At 43.1% G+C, this 25,482-nt stretch overlaps 1 protein-coding gene across 2 annotated transcripts in view; it reads right to left on the bottom strand.

Moving 5' to 3' along the window:
- The window catches only part of ZFYVE26 (zinc finger, FYVE domain containing 26), a 66,711-nt gene that overhangs the window by 15,879 nt on the left and 25,350 nt on the right, over positions 1–25,482 (bottom strand). For both annotated transcript variants that reach the window (XM_011994250.1, XM_011994251.1), the window contains exons 16-32: positions 25,054–25,317; positions 21,811–21,930; positions 21,555–21,719; positions 20,756–20,974; positions 20,037–20,139; positions 18,473–19,218; positions 17,071–17,267; positions 15,978–16,082; positions 14,114–14,236; positions 13,544–13,720; positions 11,884–12,130; positions 11,041–11,139; positions 8,124–8,287; positions 5,668–5,804; positions 4,588–4,619; positions 3,794–3,930; positions 2,308–2,528 (exon numbers count right to left, since the gene is read on the bottom strand). In XM_011994250.1, coding sequence (XP_011849640.1) covers positions 2,308–2,528; positions 3,794–3,930; positions 4,588–4,619; positions 5,668–5,804; positions 8,124–8,287; positions 11,041–11,139; positions 11,884–12,130; positions 13,544–13,720; positions 14,114–14,236; positions 15,978–16,082; positions 17,071–17,267; positions 18,473–19,218; positions 20,037–20,139; positions 20,756–20,974; positions 21,555–21,719; positions 21,811–21,930; positions 25,054–25,317 — 3,256 coding nt within the window. The remainder of the gene's footprint in view (positions 1–2,307; positions 2,529–3,793; positions 3,931–4,587; positions 4,620–5,667; positions 5,805–8,123; positions 8,288–11,040; positions 11,140–11,883; positions 12,131–13,543; positions 13,721–14,113; positions 14,237–15,977; positions 16,083–17,070; positions 17,268–18,472; positions 19,219–20,036; positions 20,140–20,755; positions 20,975–21,554; positions 21,720–21,810; positions 21,931–25,053; positions 25,318–25,482) is intronic.

A 25,482-nucleotide genomic window follows, 5' to 3' on the forward strand; every position in this document is an offset into this window, starting at 1 on the left:
ATCAATGGCCTGTACTCCTCGTCAGTGCACAGGCCACATCACTACCATTCCCTGGAGATGCTGCTGGGTGGAGGCATCCTGGTCCTTCACTCTTATTTTAGACTTGACATCTTCACTCTGGGCTAAGGACGGGCCCTCGTTATAGCCTAGTAGGGCTGCCTTCTGTGGTCTCACCTAATGCTTGTAAAAACCTTATAAGGACAGAAAGCCCAGAGGGCTGGATTATACTATCTGGTGCTACTGAGACAAGCCTACACTCAAGGTTCCTGAATATTGTCTCATAACTGCAGCAAAAACCTCTGTGGATCCTGAATTATCCATCAATTACCTAGAAAGGGATTCTGTACATCAGTGATTCTTAACAATGTAGAGATGGGGGAGAGGAAAGTATAGTGTATAAAAGCATCGGTACTCATAATTTGCATATTTGGGAAATGAAAACATTTGAAGTAGGTGGTGAGTTTATTTTTATGTTTTTAGAGACTGGGTCTCACTACATTGCCCAGGCTAGTCTTGAACTCCTGGCCTCGGTATCCTCTTCCCTCAGCCTCTTGAGTAGCTGGAATTACAGACAAGAGCCACTGCACCCAGCTGAATTTTGTTTTTAAACCTATATTTATTTATTTGTTTGTCTATCAGAAAGGGGTATGAGTTAAAAACATTAGAAAAATACTCTGAAAACCAAGAGTTTGTAACTGATTTGCAAGGCAACACGTGAGGAATGAATTCACTCCCATTAGCAAACTGGCGCAAAGGGAAAGATTCTTAGAGTGGGCGTGTCTGAATGCAGGGTCAGAGAAACGGCTGTTTAAACAGAAACCATTGCTGTAAACTGTCAAAGAAGCGCATGACATGTTGGGGTGAGTGAGAATCCGATTAAAGTGAGGACTTCCTTACTTTCTGCTGCCCTCCGCCTAAAAATGGATATTTCCTCTATCTATATTACATTTTAAAGGAAATACAGGACTTGATGTGAAGTTTGTTTTCCCCCAATCTAAGTATCTTTTTCTTTTTTCATTTACCTTACTGATATTTGAACATATTTTTATTTTTGCCTTAAGTCTTTTTTCATGTTTCCTTTGTTTTCCACCTTTTGGTATGTGGAAAGGTTTCCGTTTTTTTCCTCCTATCCTTTTCTCATAATTAGGTAGATTTTTGATTCTTTTCATGGTTATTTCAAAAATTTAACACATATCTGTTTCTTCATTTATCAACTTGAAAAATGATGTAGAATCTATTGCCTCTTGATATAAAGGAATCAGATTAGTTCCTTTTCACTTCCTTCTACTTTCTGTTTCACCTCCTCCTGCTTTTCTCCACCTTCTAGTTTTTGTTACTAAAAATAATACAAATTACTAACATTTTCGGGATACACAGTATATACCAGGCTTAGTTCTTCACCATCTACATGGATGATCTCATTTTACCCTTGTAACAGCCCCATGAGATCAGTATTACCACCCCATTTTATAGAGGAGGAGACTGAGGCCTAGAGGGGTTAACAGAGCTAGGAAGTCATGTAGCTGGGATTTACCATGCTCTATGCTGGCTGCTGAGTTTGTAGATAAGCATTCCGAGCAAATGTCTGAGGGAGGCAATGATACTGCAAAGAAAATTATGCTCCCTTCTCCCAAATTTGGTTAGGACTGAGTGCTGGGAACACACAATATGAGTCACACATCTGAGTGGATAAGCAGGGAATTAGGAGTTTTCATTGTCAGGTTAATGGATAGAGTCAAAGCAGGTTGTACAGGAACCCGAGGGAGGTCTAATCATACCTTTTCCATACACACTTCTACTTTATGACCCAGGTTCCTACTTGTGACACAGGAATAGATCAATTCCCAGAGTGCTTTTAAAAATTTATCATCCAGAACTCACTGAAGTCACAGTTTGAATCTGGTCAGGATTGGAGTAGAGTTTTGTTCAAGGCTAATCACCGGATGTTCAAGGAAGACACATTTTCTTTAAAAGCCTGAAAGTCCCACAGAGACTAAAGGTGCTTCCCTATATTAACTTTAATGACAAATTAGCCAATGAAAGTCTTTACTTTCTTTCTGACTGGGTGTAGGTAGAGTAAATTCTGCTTTGAGGATCTGCTCTGAAAAAGAAAAGGATGTCAGGTAGTATGGGGAAGAACACTTGTGATCTGGCAACACCATTTCGTTGACATTACAGAGATGAAAAATCTTTCAGCATGTCTTGTCAGAGGGGATGATGAGATAAAAAAAAAATCATAGTGAGGTCAGAAAAAGCAGCTGGCTAGAAACTGCTCCTACGTACAAGAATAGACTCATTGCCCTCTACCTGTCACAAAGAGCCAAGTCTTGGCTCTGGCCGGCTTTGACAAACATCATCTTGGCGCTGAACAGCAGCTGCTTCATGATGTCCGTGAGCAGCCCAGCATCCACCTCCGGGTTGGTGAGGCCCTTGGAGAGCCTGCAGCAGTGCTCAATCAGCTGGTGACCACAGGCAATGCTGTCCCGGTGCAGATTCAGGATGGCAATGCACAAGGAGGCACTGGGGGCCTGGCCGGGGTGGAAGAAGGGAGAACACACGGTGAATCCAGGGGCCAGAGCATTCTCCAGAGGCAGCTGGGTGGCAGAAATTATCCTTCCCCTTTCAAAAGGCTGAAAGATCCTGGGAGAAGGAACCAAATTCCACAAGAAAGCAGAAGTGGAACTAAACAAATTTCGTATGTTCTAAGTAGCAATGCCAAAGCTCTGGCTTTTAGGTTTTGTCATTTTACTGGGAAGAAGGGCACTGTGTCCACCTGTTACCTACTTCTTTATTTTGTTTTTTTGGAACAGGGTCTCACTCTGTTGTCCAGGCTGGAGTGCAGTGGTGCGAACTCAGCTCACTGCAACCTCTGCCTCCCAGGCTCAAGCAATCCTCCCACCTAAGCCTCCCAAGTAGTGGGGACCACAGCTGTGCGCCACCATGCCCGTCTAATTTTTGTATTTTTTTTTTTTTGTAGAGACAGGGATTTCACCATGTTACCCAGCCTGGTCAGCAACTCCTGAGCTCAAGCAATCCACACACCTCAGACTCTCAAAGTGCTGGGATTACAGGTAGGCACCACTGTGCCTGGCCTTGTTACCTAGTTCTTGACAATGTCCATAGGTCCCCTCCTTTTTCGGGTCCACTAGTGCAAGTCCTTATTGCTGACTTGGACAACAACAGTCAGCTCACTTGTCTGACCACCTAGAGGAGTTGCTGCTTTAAGCCATGGACACACTGCTGCCAAATGAATATTCCCACAGCACACTCGGAAACCTTTCATAGGTCCCTGATACCTATCAAGTAGACAGTCCTTACTGCAGAATGCAAGACCCTATATATAAATAATCCTTTTCAAGCCTACCTTTTATGAGCTCTCTATTGACTCTATTGATTCTATGTTCCCTTCAAATTAAACAACTTCCACTTCTCCAATTGTGCCCTGCAATTTTGGGCATGGTGTCTTTGATCAGATGTTTTAATTTTGTATTCTTTGTCCTTCCCCATCCCCACTTTCCTCATGACCCCCAGCTTTCTGCTTGTCACACTCCTACCATTCTTCTAAAGCTCATCTTAAATGCTACCTCTTCCACGAAGCCTTTCCTGGTCTCCCCTTGTGCAATTCCCAAGATGTTCATTATTTTCTGCGTTAATGGATTTACTGGTTTAGCTCCCATATTATTGCACTATAAACAAGTAAAGGCCAGGTGTGTTCACCTGCCTCTGTATTTCTCGTCATACTACTACACATCATAAAGAAACTTAAGTGACCATTGCATTTTATTGCTATTACCTGCTCATAGTAAAATTCACTTCGCACCAGCTCATTTTCCTCCTCTTTGAGATCCAAAATCCATTCTACCTCATCTGCTTTGGGGACTCTCACCACAAACGAGTATGGAGGGCTTTCACTCTTGGAGCTGTCTAGAGCTGAGAAGAGAAATACCATTCATGTGTCATTCACTGGCTGGCAGTTCAGTCTAACCCAGTCCTGTGAGCTGGCATGAGTTGCAGGTAGGCACTTGCCTGCTATTTCAGGGCCCTTTCTCTCTCCTTGGTTCCTTTTGTTTGCTTTAGGACACCCTACTAAGCACCTCAAACTGTCTTCCCCAGGCGTAGACCTGGGGTGAGTGTTACAGCATTTGTCACAAAACCTTCTTGCTTCACACAAGAAACCTTAAAAGGGGTGTGTTTCTCAAATAAATGGCTGAGCCACTGGATACTCTAAAAACTAACCTGTTGTGGAGAGTTACAGGCCAAACTGTTAACAGGGATTACCTAGGGGTAAGGAGGGATCATGGGGAGGTAGGATGGTAAAGGGAAACTTAAGAAAAACTAAAATCAAATCACGTACTAAAAGTTAAGAACCAAATTATTTGGTTGCTGGCCTTCTCAATGCTAGAAGCTAATGGGCCAGTGTAATAGGTTAATATGATGAACTTCAGAGGAAACAGGCTGATAGAAATGCCAAGAATTTGCTTTGGCAAACAAGTTAGATGGAGTGCATTAGTCGCAGCTGACATGCTGAAGATAGAGTTAACTTAAGTACACAAATGAAGAGTCACAGAGAATGGGATTTGGCCTTACCTTCTGGTTTTCCTGAAGGCTCCTCTGATACACTGAAAAGAGATAAAGATAAATTATTAAATAAATGCCCGAGTCACTTCTTTGTTTTGAGCTTAGTAGATGCATCAACTCACAGTGTCTCCCTGGGACAATGGAGGGCTCTTTGAGGGTAGAGTTGTTGAATGAAAGAGTCCCCCCCATCAATACGAACTGCCCATTTCAAATCTCAGCAGTATGGTGTGTGGGTAATTCCTCCCTGAGGGAGGGAGGCAGTGGTATGCTAGGGTCACGGAAACTGTAGAATAAATATGGTATGTTTTCCTTCCTATGAGATCAGTAATCATTATGGTAAATAATGACCAATAATGTTCATATCAGGACAAACACAATAATGCTATGAAGGAGAACATAAAATCTATTTAAGTTTGTAAATAAAACATGCATAATTCAAAGTAACTTGTTTTGGATGGTTGCTTTGGCCCATATTCCTGGATGCTCTAGGAGTCTTAGGTTCATGCTCCTTTGCTACTAGAAGGAGTGGAAACAATTGAGCAACCCTGAGCCAACAAACAAAGTCTTGATCTGTCTCACTGGAGGTACGAGCAGGTTCTTAAATTTGTTACCAGGTGAATTCTGTGTAGGCAAGTGTGGAGGTTCTTCTAATTATGGATTACAAGCAAGAATGACTACCTAGATCAGAGTTGATGCAAGCGATGCCCAACCACTCAGCAGGTGTGAACTCCATTTGAGTCCAGCTGAGACCAGTTGAAGCAAGAGAGGCTGGAAAATAGGTGAGCTCGTGAACTAAGCTCAATGGCCTCTGTCTGGGGAAGGGCTAAGGAACCAATGTTCCAATTTCAGAGAGAAAATCATGTAAGAGCCTTGAACACCGCTTCCTCTCACCCTACTTTCTCTCTTAGTAGTTTCTCTGACCAAGGTCAGTGTACAAACACTTCAGTATAGAATTAATGGCATTTCAGTGTGGATGTTAAACATTTCTGGATTTGAAATGCTCTCCATAATGAGACTCCTAGGAGTGTAGGGACCTGGGGGAGGGTGCAGCAGTCAATAATAGCAACAGCCCTGCTGTAGGACACTCACTCTTTGTTGCAGTAACTATAGCACTGATCACACACACGAGCAGGGTTCTCTCTGCAGCCTTCCACTACCATTTTCTTAGTGGAGCAGGAGCTGCATACTAGCCGGCCACAGCGGCGACAATGATGACGCCTGTTAAACTGCGGAATGCCATCAGGAAGAGAAGAAAGAGGGAGGAGAGAAGGGGAGATTGTCATCAATCCATCTATACATGGTATTAGCTGCCAGTGGCTTACTTATTAAGAACACCAAGTGCTTGGGTCTCTATTGAAAAAGGACACACCAGTCTTTGCCCTCAAAAATTGAACATTTAAAAATATCTGTCAGCTGATGGGCAAAGGTGCCAAGTCACGGAGTTTTGCAATAGCTCCTGACAAGTTCTACTTGCGTATGGAGGCAACATGTGAAGAAACAGGAAAAAGTAGTGGGGAAGAAGTCACTTTCTGAGCCAGTGCACATCACATTTCTACATGGTATTGATGTCAATGATTAAAAGGTATCCCTTTTCAAAATGCCTTTATTTATTTGTTTTCCCCAAGGTTACTTTAGCAGGTGCCATTTGTAACACATGATAAACATGAAGCAAGACTTTTAGGCTGGGCGTGGTGGTTCACGCCTGTAATTCCAGCACTTTGGGAGGCAGAGGTGAGCGGATCACCTGAGGTCAGGAGTTCGAAACCAGCCTTGCTGACATGACGAAACCCCATTGCAACCAAAAACACAAAAATTAGCCAGGTGTGGTGGCGGGAGACTGTACTCCCAGCTACTCAGGAGGCTGAGGCAGGAGAATTGCTTGAATCCAGGAGGCAGAGGTTACAGCGAGCAGAGATCGCACCACTGCACTCCTCTGGGTGACAGAGCAAGACTCTGTCTCAGAAAAAAAAGAAAAAGAAAAAGAAAAAAAAAGACTTTAAAAATACAAACACTTAGGTATAATTTAATTTTATACACAAATTCTTAATTTGTATCAGTCAATTCAGAATTTCTCATCAGTCTTTTCCAAATTACATACCTTCTCTATACATCCATATTCTGGTGTGTGTAATACAGTAATAATATTATCAAGCCCATCAGGTTATTGTAAAATTTAAGAGAGATAACTTAAGCAAAGCACTTAGTATCATGCCTGGAACATAGAGAGTAGGCAGTCAATAAAGGCGCACTGTTGTCATGATTAGAAACTCTTTCTATAATCTACCCTATATGTAAGTAAACCTTCTATATGGTGGTCTTAAAGCTAGAGAGCAGCTTGTCATGCAAAACTCCTTTCAGTGGCTTGTCATATGTCTCAACAAGTCACAACCAACTGTCCTCCTTGAAGATTTATAAGTTTAAATAAGGAAAATATCTGACTTTGTTTTCCTCATATATATATATTTTTAAATCTTAATTTTTATTTTCGGTTCAGGGGTACACGTGCAGGTTTATTGTATAGGTAAATTCGTGACTCAAGGGTTTAGTGTACAGCTTATTTTGTCGCCTGGGTACTAAGCATGGTACATAGCAGTTTTTCTTCCCCGAACCTCTTCCTCCTTCCACCCTCCTCTCTCTCAAGTAGCCCCCGTGTCTGTTGTTCCCTTTTTTCTGTCCATGTGTTCTCAGTATTTAACTCCCACTATGATTGAGAACAAGTGGTATTTGGTTTTCCATTCCTACGTTAGTTTGCTAAGGATAATGACCTCTGGTTCCATCCATGTTCCTGCAAAAGACATGATCTGGTTCTTTTTTATGGCTACATAGTATTCTATGGTATATATGTACCACTTTTCTTTATCCAGTCTACAGTGGATGGGCATCAAAGTGACTTTAAAGTACTGCTTCATTTCATTCTAATAGAAATACAGAAATGTAACACCTCTTTTATAGATGAGGAAGAAACAGACACAGGGCAATTACATCAACACTGTTTTCATCAGCATTGAGCTGATGTGGCATACTGGGCAGGTACTCTGTTAACTATGGTGACATGTATTTATTTAATCCTAACAGCTCTATGAGCCTAAGAATGTATCATCCTTAGTTTACAAGTAGGCATATGAGACCAAAATAGTGTATAGTCACACTGTCATTAAGAGGCAGAGCCAGGATTAGAACCCAGGTCCTCTGTCTCTGGAGTCAGTGCATATAACCACTGCTAGGTCACCAGTCTTACTGTTAAAGACATGGAGCTGGAAACAAGATCCACTGACACCTGGTGACTCCTCCTGCCTCTTTTTTATTATCTCATGACAATGGCAAAGATTTTAGAATTCACTGCTATTTGAGGGTGTCTACTATCTGTCTGAATCCAGAAAACACATTCTGATCAGGTCAAAAATAAACCCAAAGTCTTAGATTTGGCAGTTCTGAAAATACCGATATTCTCTTGGGGACAGGCGTTGACTGTAAACTCAGGCTTATGAACTAGAATTCTCCTTTACCTTCTCCTGAGGGTGACAGTGGAGACCGATGCTGCTTACCATGGTGAAGTGTTCCCTGCAGCAGACCATGCAGATACTTTCAGTCTCATCTGGTACCCACTGGTGCCTGGCAGGCGGTGTCGCTGGGGGCACAAATTCCTGTGGGGGCTGGGTTGGTGGAAAACTCCTTTCCCTTAGACTAGGGGAATGTACACCGGAGATACCTGGGAGGCAGAGCCAGAGGTGAGAGTAAAAGGTAATCAATATGCCAGCATACAGATGGAGAGGCAATGATAGAATTTCACCATTTTACAAAGCTTACTGAAATAATAGATCCAGTTAATGATCATCAGTGGCTGTTTGTGTCATAAAAGAGAGACAAATGAACATTGTGTGCCTCCTGATGGACGTGTACACCACCTGCTATCAAGTATACTTACGAAAAAATATTAAGCCTGAATCAAGTCCAGCTTCTAGATCTAATTACTAGTGTCCTGGAAATTCTGGGGATGAAGAGGCAGATTGCCACAGGAAGGCAGTCAGCTCAGCATGTGGGAAGCTCTGGGGCACAAATGACTAGTCTCCACAAATAAAAAAGAGGTAGGGGGGATAAACAAGAAAAGAGGCAGGGAACCTATTAATTAAAGGCACTTTAAGAGGCCGGTGCAGTGGCTCATGCCAGTAATCCCAGCACTTTGGGAAGCTGAGGCAGGAGAATCACTGGAGGCCAGGAGTTCAAAACCAGCCTGGGCGACATAGCTAGACTCCATCTATACAAAAGAAAAAATTACAAAAGTTAGCCAGACATGGTGGTGTGTGCCTGTAGTCCCAGCTAGTAAGGAGGCTGAGGTGGGAGGATTGTTTGAGCCCAGGAGTTCAAGATTACAGTGAGCCATGATCAGACTACTGCACTCTGGCCTGGAGGACAGAGGGAGACTCTCTTAAAAAATAAAAATTAAAAAAAGATTTAAGAGATATTTTGCCAAATGCCAAGCCATGTATGGACATCATTTAGATCTTGAGTCTAGAAAAACCAACTATAAAAAAATCTTGATGAAACAGCTGGAGAAATTTGAATACTGACTTGATATTTGAGAATAATAAGAAATTATTATTAATTTGTTTCTAGATGTGATAATGGTATTATGGCTTTGTTTCATGAAAGTCCTTACCTTTCAGAGATTTATACTGAAATATTTATAAATGAAATGATATGATATCTGGGATTTGCAAAATTTCCATAATAAAAAGCTCATATAGACTGGGTGCGGATTATGCCTGTAATCCCAGCACTTTGGGAGGCCAAGGTGGGAGGATGACTTGAGTTCAAGAGTTCGAGACCAGCCCAGGCAACAAAGCAAGATCCTGTCTCTACAAAAAATAAAACAATTAACCAGGCAATGGTGGTGTGTGCCTGTAGTCCTAGCTACTTGGGAAGCAGGGGCAGGAGGAACTGACCTGCAGTGAGCTCTGATGGCACCACTGCACTCTAGCCTGGGCAACAGAGTGAGATCCTGTCTCCAAAAAAAAAAAAAAAAAGGTCATACACTCACACACACACACACACCATCAAAGCTGCTCCGGCTGCCATTTATACAGATGCATGAAGCTGCTAATATACTTGCAAGGCTGAGCCGTCCCCTCAGCTTGGCTGGTTACCATGACGCATGACTAATTCTCAAAGTATGGCCAGAAAATGCCACAGTTTGTTTTATGATATGTAAAGAGATTTCTTCTCATCTAGCCGAGCAACATTGGCTGGTCACAGAAAAAGAGAGCTGTAAAACATGGTGCACTTAGTAGCACTCAGAAGAAGAGACCTTAGAATCCTGCTCCTTTGACCATTTGGCAAAACAAAATACTTGGCTGAGCTTCTTTTGGGAGTAGGCCATTGTGTGGGTGCTGGAGACCAGGGCACTAGAGGGGTGGTGAAAAGGGCGACCAAGACATGGCTGAGGCCTTCAAGGAGCTTGTGCTTTGTGTGTGACAGTATGAACTTGAGGGCTAAGTACAGTCAATCCTCATTAATACCAGACTGCATATTTGTGAAGCTGCTTATTTGTTAACATTTGTAACCTCAAAAACAATATTCATCTTGCTTTTTTGGTCATTTGCAAACACGTGCGGTCGTGAAAGTTTTGAGTCACCTAACACTCAATACTCAGATTCCCAGCTGGGGTTGTTTCAGCCTCTATACAACAGTGACCTGGCTGGGTGTGGTGGCTCACACATTTAATCCCAGTACTTTGGGAGGCCAAGGCAGGTGGATCACCTGCAGTTTGAGACCAGTTTGGCCAACATGGCGAAACCCCATCTCTACTAAAAACACAAAAATTAGCTGGGTATGGTGGCACATGCTTTTAATCCCAGCTACTTGGGAGGCTGAGGCAGAAGAATTGTTTGAACCCAGGAGGTGGAGGTTGCAGTGAGCCATGATTGCGCCAGAGCAAGACTCCGTCTCAAAAAAAAAAAAAAAACAGTGACCAGAAGATGGAGGTGGTAGTGGACAGTGCGGGGTAGTACAAGAAGCTCAGTGCTGGGGCTAGTTGAATGGGATTTGAACTCCAATTCTGGGACCTGTTAGTGGGGGTGGCCTCAGGCAAGTCACTTAACGCTTCTGAACCTCCTTTGTAGAAAAAAGGAAATAGAATCATCTACTATGAGCTGTTTTTAGGATTTAAGATGACCATCTATGTGAGATACGTGTATACATGTACGTATTTCCCCTAGGAGCAAGAGTTCTGGATTTTCTAGTTCAGTGTGGAGACTTTATAGACATACTGCCACCAATAACAATAATTGACTGTATGTTGAATCTTTTGAGATATATGTAAATCTGGAATGAACCAAGATAAACAATTAATAACGTTATAACTGACAATGAAAAAAAGAAGCAAAAAAAAAAAAAATTCTGAAGGACAGAATAAGGCAAGACTAAACTGAAACATTTTAGTGAATAATCAGAGCCAGCTCTTACCAGGAGGAGCAGCAGGAGAGAACTCTGCCGATGGTGATCTAGGGAGGGTCTCGGGATCTGCAGCCTGGTGGACAATTTCTTGGAGGTGAATCACAGAATCTGTAGAGAGGGAAAATGCTGACAAAATATGGTTCTACCGTAAGTATCTTGATTCACCATCCTAGGCATTTAGAACAAAGCTCTGTTGGCTTCTCTGATTGTCATTCCATGACTCTACTAGGTATTAAGAGAATGGAGAAGGTACCTCTAAGCCCATAGCATGCATGTTTCTTAAACGCCTTGAAAAACAAACCATATTTAGGCATATAAGATAATGAAATGGACACTAGGATTCTACAAAATAAATCTAAAAATGCCCAGAGGGAAGTGGAAGATGTTGAAACGATGCCCCTGGAGGGTAGGGAGTAAGAAAAAAGAGCTGGCTGGGAACATCAGTCCATACTTATTTCAGTGTCTTCATTGTAGAATAGGCTGAGTCAGCTCACATACAAGTGATATCTGATGTGATCCTGGGAATAAGGCATATTCTCAATACCAAATGATGGCACTGAAGAGCCCGCTATATCAAGGCCAGACAGACACCATTTCCAGCATATTTTGTTTTCCAAACCTTTATGTTATTATGCATGCAGTGGTTACCTACCACCTTTTAATTCTGGTCATTATTCTACTTCCTCCAAGACCAAGATCGCTCCTATATAATAAAGAGCTATCTCTCCTGAAGTGTATTCGTTCACTCTAGATCAACCCAAAATATTAAAAGGGGTGCAAATTAAAACTAAGAATGCAGCATGGCATTTCTTCCCTCCACGTAGAATCCCCTTTTAGGATGCTAGCAGTTACCTGATCGTTTCTCCCTCTGAGGGTATGGGAAGTCCAGGGCTTTCTCTGCATATCTGGAAAGCAGTGAGTCCACCTCGTCCATAGTGAAGCCGATCTCCTGTCCAATCATCAGCTGCTGCAGAGTCTGCACAGCCACAGTGGCCCAATCCACCTTCATGTTCATAAGCAGCTGCTCCAGCATGAGCAGGGGGTTAGAGGACAAGTGGGAATAGCTGGCCCGGTGCTGCTCAGGCAGGGTCAGCAGAATCTGTTTGTGGGGTAGATCCATAGAGTAAAGAAAATAGTACACAAATTTCAGAAAAAAACTGAAGATTCTCACTGGGAAGGAGAAGGGTGCATGAGAACAAAAGGCGCATAGCCAGCTACCGAAACGGACTCGCAGTTTTTTAGGCAGGAAGGTTGAGCTCCCCAGTAAATTCTGCAGATGGTAATTGAGAAGTACCCCAAGTACCTTCACCAGATGAGAGGTTAGTAAACTTTTTCTATAAAGGATCAGAGAGTAAATATTTTAAGCTTTATGGTCCATAATATCTGTCTCAAACATTCAGCTCTGCACATGTACCTTGAAAGCAGCCACAGGTAAAATGATAGTCGCATGTGTGTTCCAATAACACTTGCTTTACAAAAGCAGGCTGGGGACTGGATTTGGCCCATGGGTGGTAGCCTGCTGACCTCTGGCCTGGACCCTCCAGGTATGGTTGAGGTCTCCCTGACCCTTAATGCCACCATTCTGTTTGTTTGAGGCTTTACTCAGAATGAGAAATACAAGGTGGTGTTAGTGGTCTGATGAAACCTGGTACCTCCTATGTCCTACAGGTAAACAATGAATCTAAGTTCTCCTTAGAAGTCACGGTCACTAGGCTTGAAATATGTTCACTGACTCTGTTCACTGCCGGTTTTCAAGGGTTCCCCTATTCAGCTACGGTACATTGGGTGTATCTTCTTAAGGAACATGTTATGTAGTTTAACTCTTAGTAAGTGGGTCAGTGGTTATATTTATGGTTCTCCTAGCACTCGTTCTATTTGTGGGGTAGTATATAGGACTGCCAGGCAGAATAATTAGAAGAATGCCAGAGGGCCCTAGCTCTCCTCAAACTCTGCTTCCCTGGATTACTATTTCTAGCTGGTGGTTTCTTCTATTAATGTCTCCAAGGTTATACATCAAAGGTAAGAGCTTATCTCATCTAATTACATAGACAACTAACCCTCTTCCACTAGCACAGACAAGTTTATCAAGCAGTCGTTTTAAATCCTCACATCAGAAGCCCTTTGGAAGATGTCCAGTCCCTATCTCAAGACCAGTTTTAATTGATCTGGGGTTGAGGTGAATAACCTGGTATTTTTTTTTTTTAAGTCCAGGTGATTCTGATATATTGTCAGAATTGAGAAGCATTGATAGAGCAGATGCCATGGAAACCATAAAGGCAACTTAAGAGGACCAGGTAGAATTCACTACAGAGGCAGGACAGGAAGAGAATGACAAGTCTAGGAGACTCATCTAGGATACAGTGGGCTGCTAGGGTAAGGATTTCATATAGCACACGCCAGAGATGGCAGGTGCCTGGCAAAAGAGCCATTGAAAAGGCAAGTTCTGAAGAAGAGCTAGGCTCGCAATCTCTCCCTCAGGTATGCCTTCCCAATACCTCCTTTTCCTCCTTACCTTGGATCCCACATACAGCGCCTGGATTTCACGGTGTCGGACAGCAGTCAGTTGTCCATAGAAGTGAGTGGTGAGGTAGTTGGCCAAGAAGTGAGAAGTGGCCAAGCTAGTGTGCTGGTCAAGGGATTGCTCTGTCACTTCAAGGCACATGGTGGGGTCAGGGATTCTTTGCAGGAGCTATTGTTGAAGGGTAGAAGAGGAAGGTGAGGCATGCAGGAGAGCTCTTAGATCAGCCTTGTTTTGTTTGAGAAAGGAATATTTAGGTTTACGCATCTTGGACTAATCCTTTCTCTATACTCGCTTTTTTTTTTTAAAACCACCTCTGTAGTTTCACAAATGCCATGGCTTTGACAGGACCAGAATTCAGCAGAATTCTGGACTCAGCTGCCCCATCTGGCGCCTAACGCAAGGCTAGGCCCCTTCTTCTCAAGATGACTATAACCAGCTCCTGAAGGACCTGAAGAGGCATATCTGAGATTGCATGGGATTCAACATGAAAACAAAGCCATCTGATTTGACTAATCTTCTTGTCCCACCCCAGAAGAAAAATGGAAAGAACTGGGGGTTTACTTGCAGAGCCTTGTCATGATCTTTTCTTCCTAGAAGATGGAGAAGATGCTTTTGATGAAGGTTGATTAAATGTTCTCTTGGAATGGGGTACAGGCAGCCCCACTCCTCACACAGCTCATACTCCTGGAAGGAAACACACATGCCTTCAATACCTTTACATGACTGCCTGATTCTTCTTAGCAGTCTTGAGTCTACAAAGCCCCAGGAATGTCTGTAAGTGCTGATGGGAACTTCACTATGATGAAAATGATTGAAGCAGGCTTACTGTTCATATCACTTTCCTCTTAGCTCTACTATGAAAAAATAGCAGATGACGTGGCAACAGACACTTGGTGTCAACCCTGGGGAGATTCTAAGGAAGTGGGAAAGACTGAAAAGACTCTGTTTAAAGGACATAGCACCCATGCTATAAGAATGGGCAGGCCCAATGTTGTCAGACTTTTAAGTTACAAAACTTTTTAAAAATCATACAATTTCTGTATTTTAAAATTTTGGCAATAAAGTCAATATGAAAAAATAAAAATTCTGTAGACCAATACTACAAAGGCCAAATACACATATCGGTGGTTGGATTCTACTCATGTTCCACCTCACTACCCCAAAACCCCAATTTGTGAACTGTAGATGAAGTTTCAGAGAATAGAATTCCTAGGGCTTTGTTCAAATATTCCCACATAGGGGTGTCTGGAATGTCCTCCCCACAACCCTGCCTAGGACTGCCTTCTTCAGGATGCTTCCTTGTTTCTCAGGCTATGTTAGGTGCCCTGTCTGTGCTCCCACAATCTGAGCTTACTTCTGTCATTTGTATATTACGTTGCAGTCACCTAGGGATGCATCTTACATCACCTCTGTCCCCAAAATGTGAGCCACTTCAGGGCAAGGACAGCTTAACTATTCTTGTTTCACCATCATTTAGCACAGTGACTGGCAATAGGCATGCAATAAGTATTTCTTGAATGAACAAACATTTGAATGAGCATCTACAGTCAGCTTCTTAAAAGGTAGACAAAATCCTACTTAGCACTTGGAAGTCTAATAAACATGAACAGATATTCAAATTTATTAGTAATATGTAAATTAAAACAACAATGAGATACCATCTTATTGTAAACATTGAAAAGTTGGACAATATAAAAAGGTAACAAGGGGCTGGGCATGGTAGCTCATGCCTGTAATCCCAGCACCTTGGGAAGTCAAGGTGGGTGGATCACTTGAGGTCAGGAGTTCAAAACCAGCCTGGCCAACATGGCGAAACCCTGTCTCTATTAAAAATACAAAAAAAATTAGCTGGGCGTGGTGGTAGGTGCCTGTAATCCAAGCTACTCAGGAGCCTGAGGCAGAAGAATCGCTTGAACGTGGGAGGTGGAGGTTGCAGTGAGCCAAGATTGTGCCACTGCATTCCAGCCTGGGTGAAAGAGCGAGACTCCGTTTCAAAAATAATAATAAAAATAAAGATAAACAAAAAGGTGACATGTGTATGGAATAGCAGGAACTGCAAGTGGGAGTGTAACTGGGGTAAGCGTTTTGGAGAGTGTGTTGATAATATCCTAGTAAAGGTGAGGACGCTCGTGACCGATGACCCAGCAATTCCACTTTGAGAAATACGTTCTCTACCTAATATACACAATGTAGAAAATTTCAGGGTGATGAAATTTATATACACAGGGTGATGATACAAAAGAGTCAATTGTATTATTCTCTATACTTATCTGGATTTTGGCAAATTTCACAATAAAAAAGAATGTGGTATAGTTATTTTTTTAAAAAGTGAACACTGACATGCAGAAAGGGGCTTATACAGCCAGCTAAGGGGTTGCAACTCTGAAAGGAGGATGAAGTGGAACAACACCCAGGAAAATGGTACCTGTGCTTCTAGAATCATGTTCATGACAGTTGATGGGTCCTCAACACAACAGCTCCTCAAGGTCTGCCAGTCACACCACACGGGGGGAGACTGTAAACCCAGAATCTAAGGAAAGACAGGAAAATCCATCAAACCACACTGCAGCTTCTCCTTCCATGAACAAGTCACTGGCATGCCCACAGATGGGCCATCTCTAGATCTCTGCCCCAAAGTCAGGCTGTTAGAACTTGCCAGTAAAGAGAGCAAATTGGGCAAAGATTATTTAGAGAGCAGAGTGAACCTATCCGGGAAGAACAAGCAGGAAGTGAAGGCTGAATATGGCGGCCAGGACTGGGGCCTTTCGCTAGTGAAGACAGTGCTCTCATGCTTCCCAGATTGTTCTGGGGTTCACCTGTCCCATGCTCCTCCACCCCAAACTCCACCCAAGATATTCTTCTGGCTTGAATGCTCTGTGGGATCGCCTTTCATACACCATTTTAGCTCTGCATGAAAACTGCCAAGGAAGAATAAAAATAAACCTTTTTTCACCTGCCATTTTCACTGTCTCTGGTAGGGTTCCTGGACTCTGTCTGCTCCAAGGATATGTTGGAAAATTAGCATCTATTTTGTACTTGTTATGTAGCCATGCTTCCTAAATTTGTCTCCCTAAACCTCTTGAGCTTGAACATAACAAACATGTCACAAGAATCTTTCACTTTTGAAATTGTCACCTTCATGCATCTTTTCAAAATAGCTCTTGAAATTTTGCTGAAATTTAAAACAAACTTTCTAGAAGATATAATATACAAAAACATACACAAAGGTCAAAAAGACATGTGAAAAAACCTTTTTGGACCGTAATACACCATTTCAATGTTAATTTTGTTATTTTTACCCTCACTTCATACAAATTTATTTAAAATTACAGAAGTAAGTAACACAGGAACCAGCTAGGAGGCCTCCCTGCTGTCCACCTAAGAACTGAAGCCAGATGCAAAGCAAAACCCAGGCCTATGTTTTCTGTTTCTTAAAGTCCCCCATCATACGAGAATAGGTTGGAGTTGATCATAGAGTGAGAAGCCCATTTCTTTTCTCTTGATGCAAGGGCCCATACCTTCTGATACACCTGCAGCTCCGCCAGCTTCCTCTGTAGCTCACACTTTAGTCCTTCTTGGACAGCCGTGTCTGAAATGCAGTAGGCCAGAATCTCCAGACATGACTCCAGGGGCCACCTGTCCACAAACTGTAGGGCCAGCCGACTTCTCAGAGATGCATCCTTCACAGGAAACAGGTATTGCCAACCTTCTTTGTCTATAAGACAAAAATGCTTAGAGGCAGCAAGCATGGGACCTGAAGAGCTCAAGAGTCCACGTTACTTCTTGAGAAAGGGCTTTCTTCAATTTCATAAAACAGGAGCTTGGAGGATCCTTAAGATGCATGTGATCTTAATTAGTTTTTACACTTGGAACCATTATATGACAAGGAAAATGCTGTATCTCTATCCTATGTTTATCTTTAGGTAAACCTGATAATAGTCATGAGACTTTCAGGAGGAAGAGAAGGAAAGAGAAAGGAAGGAAGGAATAAAGGAAGGACAGAAGAGATGAAGCTCTCCATGTCTTGGCATGCTGAACATATAGGACTGTTTCAGACTCACTTTGTCAGTGAAACTTTCCTTTTCCCTGTAATTTCCACTCTATGCCATACATAACCACTTGAAAGTTATTCCAGATAGACTAGTTTCACTCCCTGGATATTCTCTGTCATCATGACTTAGATCTCTCTCTTCCACACCCATTTCACAGATATGATCTTGGAGATACAAAAAACAGACTCCAAGCAATTAAGACCACACAGCCAGTCAGTGGATTTCTCCACCTTTTCAAGGATGGATTTTCTCCTTTCCAAAGGGAGCCAAACCTCCTATCCGAAAGTCATTCCCTACATCACACCCAACTCTTGCTACAACACTGCTAGGAAATCCTAGTAGTGTTGCAGCTCATTGGCTTTCCACTCTGCTTACATGTCAAAATTTCCTGGGGAGCTTTCAAAGCAGTGGTCATCAAAGAGACCCACAATCTGCTTTTATAATAAAGTTGTATTAGACTATAGCCATGTTCATTTCTTTATATATTGACGCTGGCTGCTTTCATGCTGTACTGGAAGGGCTGGGTAGTTATGAGCGAGACTGTGGCTTACAAAGTCCTGGGCCTCTGGGGATGGGGCCCAAACATTTGTAGTCTATAGAATTTCACAAGAATTATGATATACAGTATTGAGAATACTGGTTATGAGTGCCTGTTTAAAGTCAGATGGACTTGGGTTCTAAGCTCTACTCTACCACTTAACCACCCTGGGTAAGTTTCCTAACCCCTCTGAGCCCTGGTCTCCTCTTAATAACATGAGATTATAGTGGGACTTCTCTCTAGTTACCATGAGGTTTAAAGGTGATAATATACCCAGTGAATACCAAGTATTACCATTAGTGAAAAAGGGAGGCATAGCATTCTGCTCACCACATGCCACAGCACAGCTCAGGACCGCATCCTTTATGCTGCTCAAATCGTCCACATCTCGCCCGTACACTTCAGTGAGCTGAAGGGCCCGGGACCAATCTCTGGCCACCAAGGATTCCTCGAAAGCCTCAGTCAGTACATCTAGGGCAATGGGAGAATGTAGGCCCAGGAGAACGGTAGAAAGACGGGCCCAACCACAGAGATTCACTGCCAGATTCTGCCCCTGCTGCGAGGACTCCCGCAGGGGCTCCCAGGCAGCCAGAAGGAAGGCCTCAAGCAGAGGGAATTGTTCCAGAAGGCGCTCACACTCCCGGGCTACCTGCTCTGCAGCCAGAGGCACCTCCCTGCGGCCACGAAGTTCCTTCCATGACAAGCTGGGCTTGCTGACCTTTAACCTCGGGGAAGCCCCCAGGCAGGCCACCGTAGCTAGGAGCTTTGAGCGAGACTTAAGAAAGGCCAAGGCAGAGGAGGTGAGGGCTGGGAGTGATGAGTCCCTTGGGGAGGAATAGGGCTTTCTTTCCAGTGTGGGGTTCTCAGTTGGCCTCGGAGAACTCGGTGTAGAAAGTGGGAGGTCATCTAGGCAGTGGGAGGCATGCAGCTGGGCCAGAGTACCCAGACGAGTCAGGAGGGAGGAGGTCTGTTGGCTTTGCCGGGATGAGCAAAGAGCAAGGGGCTCACAGCAGCAGCTGACGATGACCTGCGGCACACTTAGGCTGAGATTCTCTTGGGCCAGAAGGGCTGCCAGTCTGGAAGGAGAGAAGCAGAGGGCATACAAGGCTTGAATACACAGGCACCATTACCCAGTCTTACAATTTATTTATGCTTATATGAGCAAATGTAAATAAAAGTTCCTAATCGTTACACTTTTTTTTAAAAACACAAAAAGTAGCCTACTAGACATACTGCTCTGCCCTTTGTGTTTTCACTGAGCACATCTGCGAGATCTATCCATATCCCTCTATAGAGAGGACCCTCTTTAGTTTTTGCAGTTACATAGTATTCCATTATACAGATGAACCATAAGTAGGCTCCTGTTAGTGGACAATGAATTTTCTAATCTGTTGGTACTATATACGAGATTGCAATGAAATGATTTTGCACATAAATCACTTATGTATAATAAAGCTGTAGGATACATTGTCCAAACTGGATTGCTAAATCAAAGGGCATATGAATTTGCAATTTTAATAAATATTGACAAACTGCCTTCCTATGGAGGCTGTACAAATTTATGTCACACTTGCATTCTCTGAGAATGCTGTTTTCCTACAGTCTAATCAACTATCATGTTATCGAATTTTTGGATTTTTGCCCATTTATAAAGTGCAGAGTCACCCATTGATTTCATACTTAACAATATACATGCTAGAGGTATTGAGAGAGAAAGCAGGAAACAAGGCACATTACGTTTTCACAGAGTTGTGTAAGAATAAAAGATTCAGTCTGGAAGAAATCCCCACTCTCTGTACTAACCCCAAGCACCAATGCACTGAGCCCTTGGCTATCTTGATGAAATCATTAGGAAGGCCCATGGCTGACTGACTTGCATGGAGGTGGCTCCTACCTCTCTGGGGGAACTTGTCTTTCAAACAGGAGATGTGACACCAGTTGGGAAGAGCTCTGTTGCAGCAGAACAAAGGGATTTCCTACCTTGACCTCCACATGATCTGCAAAGGTAAAGAACATGATATTTGTTTGCACCACTGACTACAAGAGTTCAGAGCCCTGTTTCCCAGAATCGAGAAAAAAGTACAGTGTCAAGATGAAGACAGTATTGAGATCCTTCTGTTAATTCATTCTAGGTAAAGGGTATTCTCAACATGAACCTGACCACAAGTTTATCTATATCTTACCACTGCTCTAAAGACTTCCAATCCCAGATGAACTTCAGTGGGCACATCTAGCCACAGACAGCTAACTCCTGCTCTCTTCAAGCCGACTGAAGTGCATGTGGTACTTACTCTGTGAACTTAAGAAAGAATCTGGTACTCATATCAGAGACTTGATTCCTCTGCTGGCCCCTCGAATCCACAGTGGACCACAGGTCTGACAGAGATGTTTTTGAGTCACTAATTCCAAGAAAATTAATTGAGTACTCCCATACAGTTATACTAGCATAAAGATGAGTAAAATAGCCAGAGATGAATAAGAGAGGAGGACCTTACAAATCTACTGTTCTTGGCTACTGCTGTATCCAGAGTCTTTTAATCGTGCGTCTTTTCTCTTCCTTGGCCTGAACACTTGCAGCTGCCATGAATCTATTGCCTCTTTCTTGCTACCTACCAGGCTCAGAGCTCAAACTTTGAAGAAGAACTGCAGCAAGGGTGCTGCAGTAACTGAAGAAGGTGCCCAAGTAGTCCATCTGTCTGCTGCCTGCTGGGGTCTGTTTGCCCAGGTTCTTCTGGAGGAGCTGAGTCTGGATCTGCACAGGGTGGGCCTCTGCCTCTGGAGCTTTCTGGGCTGCCTGCTCCACCAGGGAAGACAGTGGAGGAGTCCTGGGCTCTGAGAGGAGGATGGCAGGAGAAAGGACACAGGCTTTAGTCTGTGAGTCCAGCTTTGGGTCAATTTCTGACTGGATATGTGAACTGGGCCTCCTATGCACTGCCTGGGGCATCTGATGGCCTGGGCACTACACTTACAAGGCAAATATAAAATCCCAAGTCAGTCACTTGGACAAGTGATTCTCAGCCAGGAAGAGCTTTGGGTCTGGAGTGCATAAAAATACTCTGGTGTATATAGTTCTGTTTTTATCCTTGTCTCTGGGGTGGAACAACTTTATGAAGAACACAGCAATCTTTTGCGGAAGGGTTCATCAGTATTTACTGAGCATCTGCTGGCTATATTTCTCATTCATCATGAGAAAAATGTATCAGCTAATGGAGTGTTCACCATTCTTTCAATTGAGAGGTGGGAAAACAGGTGAAGTTAAGTTATGAGACATTGAGACATGCCCTGGCTAACTAAAGGAATGGTAGAGCCCAGTTCTGGAGTCCAAGCCTCTGCTCCAAAGTGCTTCATTACTCTCAGCTGTTTCCTTTCCCCAGTTCGGCTTTTATTTGTTCCCAAGCAGACAGCCTTATACCTGGCAGCTCTAGTGCCTCTCTCAGTGACTGAAGGACCTGATCTTGCTGCTGGGAGAGGGTGGTGTGGCTGGCAACACAGTCCTCGGTTAGGCTGGGCCAGCACATCTGAAGCAGTTCAGTGATGCTGCACCGTGGAGGGCCTCCTCCCTTTTCTTCCACACTCTCTATGGAAAGCAAATGAGAAAGAAAAAGTAAAGTCTGCTGCTGACCTAATGTTCCAGGTCCAGAAGAAGAAAAGAGAAAACAGCAACTCACCTGATTTGGTTTGACTGGCTGACATAAGCAGATAATTGAGAATCTTACTGATTTGCTGAAGAACAACTGGAAAACCTCGAATGCCATCAGCATTTAGGAGTACGTGGTCTATCCGTCGACCTGGAAATAGATGAAGGAAGAGGGAATGCCAAAAAAAAAAAAAAAAAAAAAAAAGAAATGTTTTCAGAGATTGGCACTCAGTCCTATATTTACCTGTGAAATTTTATCCTCTCCAATATTAAGGAGGAAATATATGCTGTGCTATTTTGGGTGACAACCAGTATACTTGGCTTATTTCATGCCTGAGATTCTAGGACTGCTGCTGGCAAGATGCCTCAGCTGTTAACAACATCAGAAGATTCAGAATCTCTGGCACTCCTATGGAATTGCTGTCCCAAGCCAAATGGATTTGCCTTGGTACTGCCCTCAGCTGTGAATTTGAGTGGGGATCACATGTCTTCTTTAATTGCTTTAAGTGTTATCTTCACACTCCAAACACACTATAAACAACTTAATGGACACAGATTATTCCTTACATCTCTCCTATACTCCCATATGCTCAGGATAATCTGGAAACACAGTAGTCACTAAATTAATTCCTAAATCAGTATATTGAAGAGATATTTGCACTCCCATGTTTCTTGCAGCACTGTTCACAATAGCCAAGAGTTTGAAGCAACCTCAGTGTTCATCAGCAGATGAATGGATAAAGAAAATGTGATACATTTACACAATGGAGTACTATTCAGCCATAGAAAAGAATCAGATCTTGTCATTAGCAACAACATGGATAGAACTGAAGATCATTGTGTTCAGTGAAATAAGCCAGGCACAGAAGGACAAACACCACATGTTCTCACTTATGTGTGGGATCTAAAAATAAAAATAACTGAATTCATGGAGCTAGAGAATAGAAGGATGGTTACCAGAGGCTGGGAAGGTAGTAATGGGTGGGGGAAGATGGAGTTGGTTAATGAGTATAAAAAACAGTTAGAGGCTGGGTGTGGTGGCTCACACCTGTAATCCCAGCACTTTGGGAGGCCGAGGTGGGTGGATGGTGAAACCCCTTCTCTACTAAAGATACAAAAATTAGATGGGCATGGTGGCCCACCCTGTTGTTCTAGTTACTGGAGGGCAAGGTGGAGGGCTGAGACAGGAGAATCACCCGAACCCAGGAGGCAGAGGCTGCAGTGAGCCGAGATGGTGCCACTGCACTCCAGCCTGGGTGGCAGAGTGAGACTCTGTCTCAAAAAAAAAAAAAAAAAAAGTTAGAAACAATGAATAAGACCTAGTATTTAATAGCACAACATGGGGGCTATAGTGAATAATAATTCAATTGCACATTTAAAAATGACTAAAAGAGTCTAACTAGCTTGTTTGTAACACAAAGGCTAAATGCTTGAGGAGATGGATACTCAATTTTCCATGATGTGATTGTTAAGCATTGTGTGCCTGTACCAAAAAATCTCATATACTCCATAAATATATACACAGACTATGTACCCACAAAAAATAAAAAAAAATTCCTTATTGATTGACCTGAACTGTTTCAGTGATTATGAGCTTGAATAATATTTTATTTCAGGATATAAGTATTACATGAGGGGAAGGGCAGATCACTGGACAAAAACAGCATTGTAAAAGCCACTGTGTACTTTCTTTGAAGGTAATGTAAACATTAAAGGACATTTTAACCAACAGCTCAGAGGTGATTTGGAGGGGTGTAGAGAAAAGAGTTAAACAGCAGGCTTGACACTGCTATCCTTAGAACATCTGCTTGCAAGGCTGGCCCTTGGCTGGCACTGTGGACTTGACTGGTAAGAAGTTTCCTATGCTGATATAAAACTTTCCTTAAACAGTGACAGTGGCTCACTGGCCCTAAACTCTTTGTACAATGTGGTTTATGCTGAACACCTGCTTGCCTTTTGGGAACCTAGAATTTGCTACATGCTACACAGAGGGTGTTTTTGTCACCAGTCCTCAAAAAAAAAAACCTTGGGTGGCTGGGTGCAGTGGCTCACACCTGTAATCCCAGCATTTTGGGAGGCTGAGGCAGGCGGATCACGAGGTCAGGAGTTTGAGACCAGCCTGACCAACATGGTGAAACCCTGTCTCTACTAAATACACAAAAATTAGCCGGGCATGGTAGCACGTGCCCGTAATCCCAACTACTCGGGAGGCTGAGGCAGGAGAATCGCTTGAACCCAGGAGGTAGAAGTTGCAGTAAGCAGTGAACCAAGATTGAGCCACTGCACTGCAACCTGGGGGACAGAGCGAGATTCCATCTCAAACAACAACAACAACAACAACAATAAAAAAATAAACAACAACAACAAAAACAAACCTCAGGCCTTGAGTCTCTAATGAGCTTCCCTATATATAACACCTTGCAACTGCTGGCACAACTCATTGCTGGAGAAATAGGCATAGGCATGTCCTGGGTGACTCCACAGGCAGAGGACTCTCGGAAGCTTGCACCTCGTTTCCTCCAGATTTTATCCTATGAGCCTTTTTACTTTGCTGATTTTTCTTTGTATCCATTTGCTGAAATAAATCTTTGCTCTATGATGATAGGCTGATTCTTGAGAGTTCTTCTAGAGAATCACCGAACCTGGGGGTGGGCTTGGGGACTCCAGACACAAGGGGCTACTCATATCATAACCTATTCACCACTTCTCCCTCTATATTACTGAGGCAGAACAGGTTCCTTTCTCCTCCACTACTCAGTCCTTCCAGTGTTTGGTGCAAGTAGCAAGGACAGGTATGGGGAGTAGAACGTTGCCTAATTCTACCTTCACATACCTGATTTCTCTAAGAATTCCGTATGCATATTCTGCACTATTATTGACCTCAAGGTATGATTTCCCTCCAACTGGGACTCATTCAGTTTTCCCTTACACCTGGATTACAAATTCAAGATGGTCTCAGGTTTCAGGTTAAGTGAAGTTCACCAAGGAGAGGGCATGCAGTCTTAAGGCTCAAATTCCATTGACACCATTTTAAAATGTATATTTCTCCTTTGAATTCACCTATAATTCAATAAAGAATTTCCCCAAATTGCTATGTCTATTTTGTCTCTCAACAGACTGTATTTATGCCATCAGATTGTATGTGACAAAATTTCATAATCCATTCACCATCTGCCTCCTCCAATAACTGCTTTCTTCCTGGACAATTTATCAAGACTCTCAGAAACGCATCTCATTTAAGAATGAAGGGATACAGCTAACACAGCACACTCACCCCGCCTTTCAAGGCTACTATTCAAACGCCGTTCAGCCGTCTCCAAAAGCTGCTTGCAGGTTTTCCAGAGCTGGCACTGAGAGCAAGCTAGGTCAAATGCAGCCATGGCAGGGGGACTGAGGTCTTCCAGAACCTCTCTCAGGGGAGCAGTGGGCTCCACTAGAGTCGTGCTTATCCAAAAGTCCTCCTGGAGTGTGGGGATGGGGTCTCCAGAGGTGCTGAGCAGCTTGTCGGTCACGTCAGAGATAGAGTAAAACACCATTCCTGGCCACCCAGCAGTGGAATAAAAAGCAAGGGGTGAAAAGGATTCTCACTACAACTTTTATTAGGTAAAGTAGTTACTTTAAAATTGTTTGAGGTTCATGTGCACAGAGTATCTTCTATGTATATTAGCACTATCATTATGGCCCGCTCTTATAGCTTCAAAAC

Source organism: Mandrillus leucophaeus, unplaced genomic scaffold, assembly GCF_000951045.1.
Source record: "Mandrillus leucophaeus isolate KB7577 unplaced genomic scaffold, Mleu.le_1.0 Scaffold448, whole genome shotgun sequence".
Lineage (NCBI taxonomy): Eukaryota > Metazoa > Chordata > Mammalia > Primates > Cercopithecidae > Mandrillus > Mandrillus leucophaeus.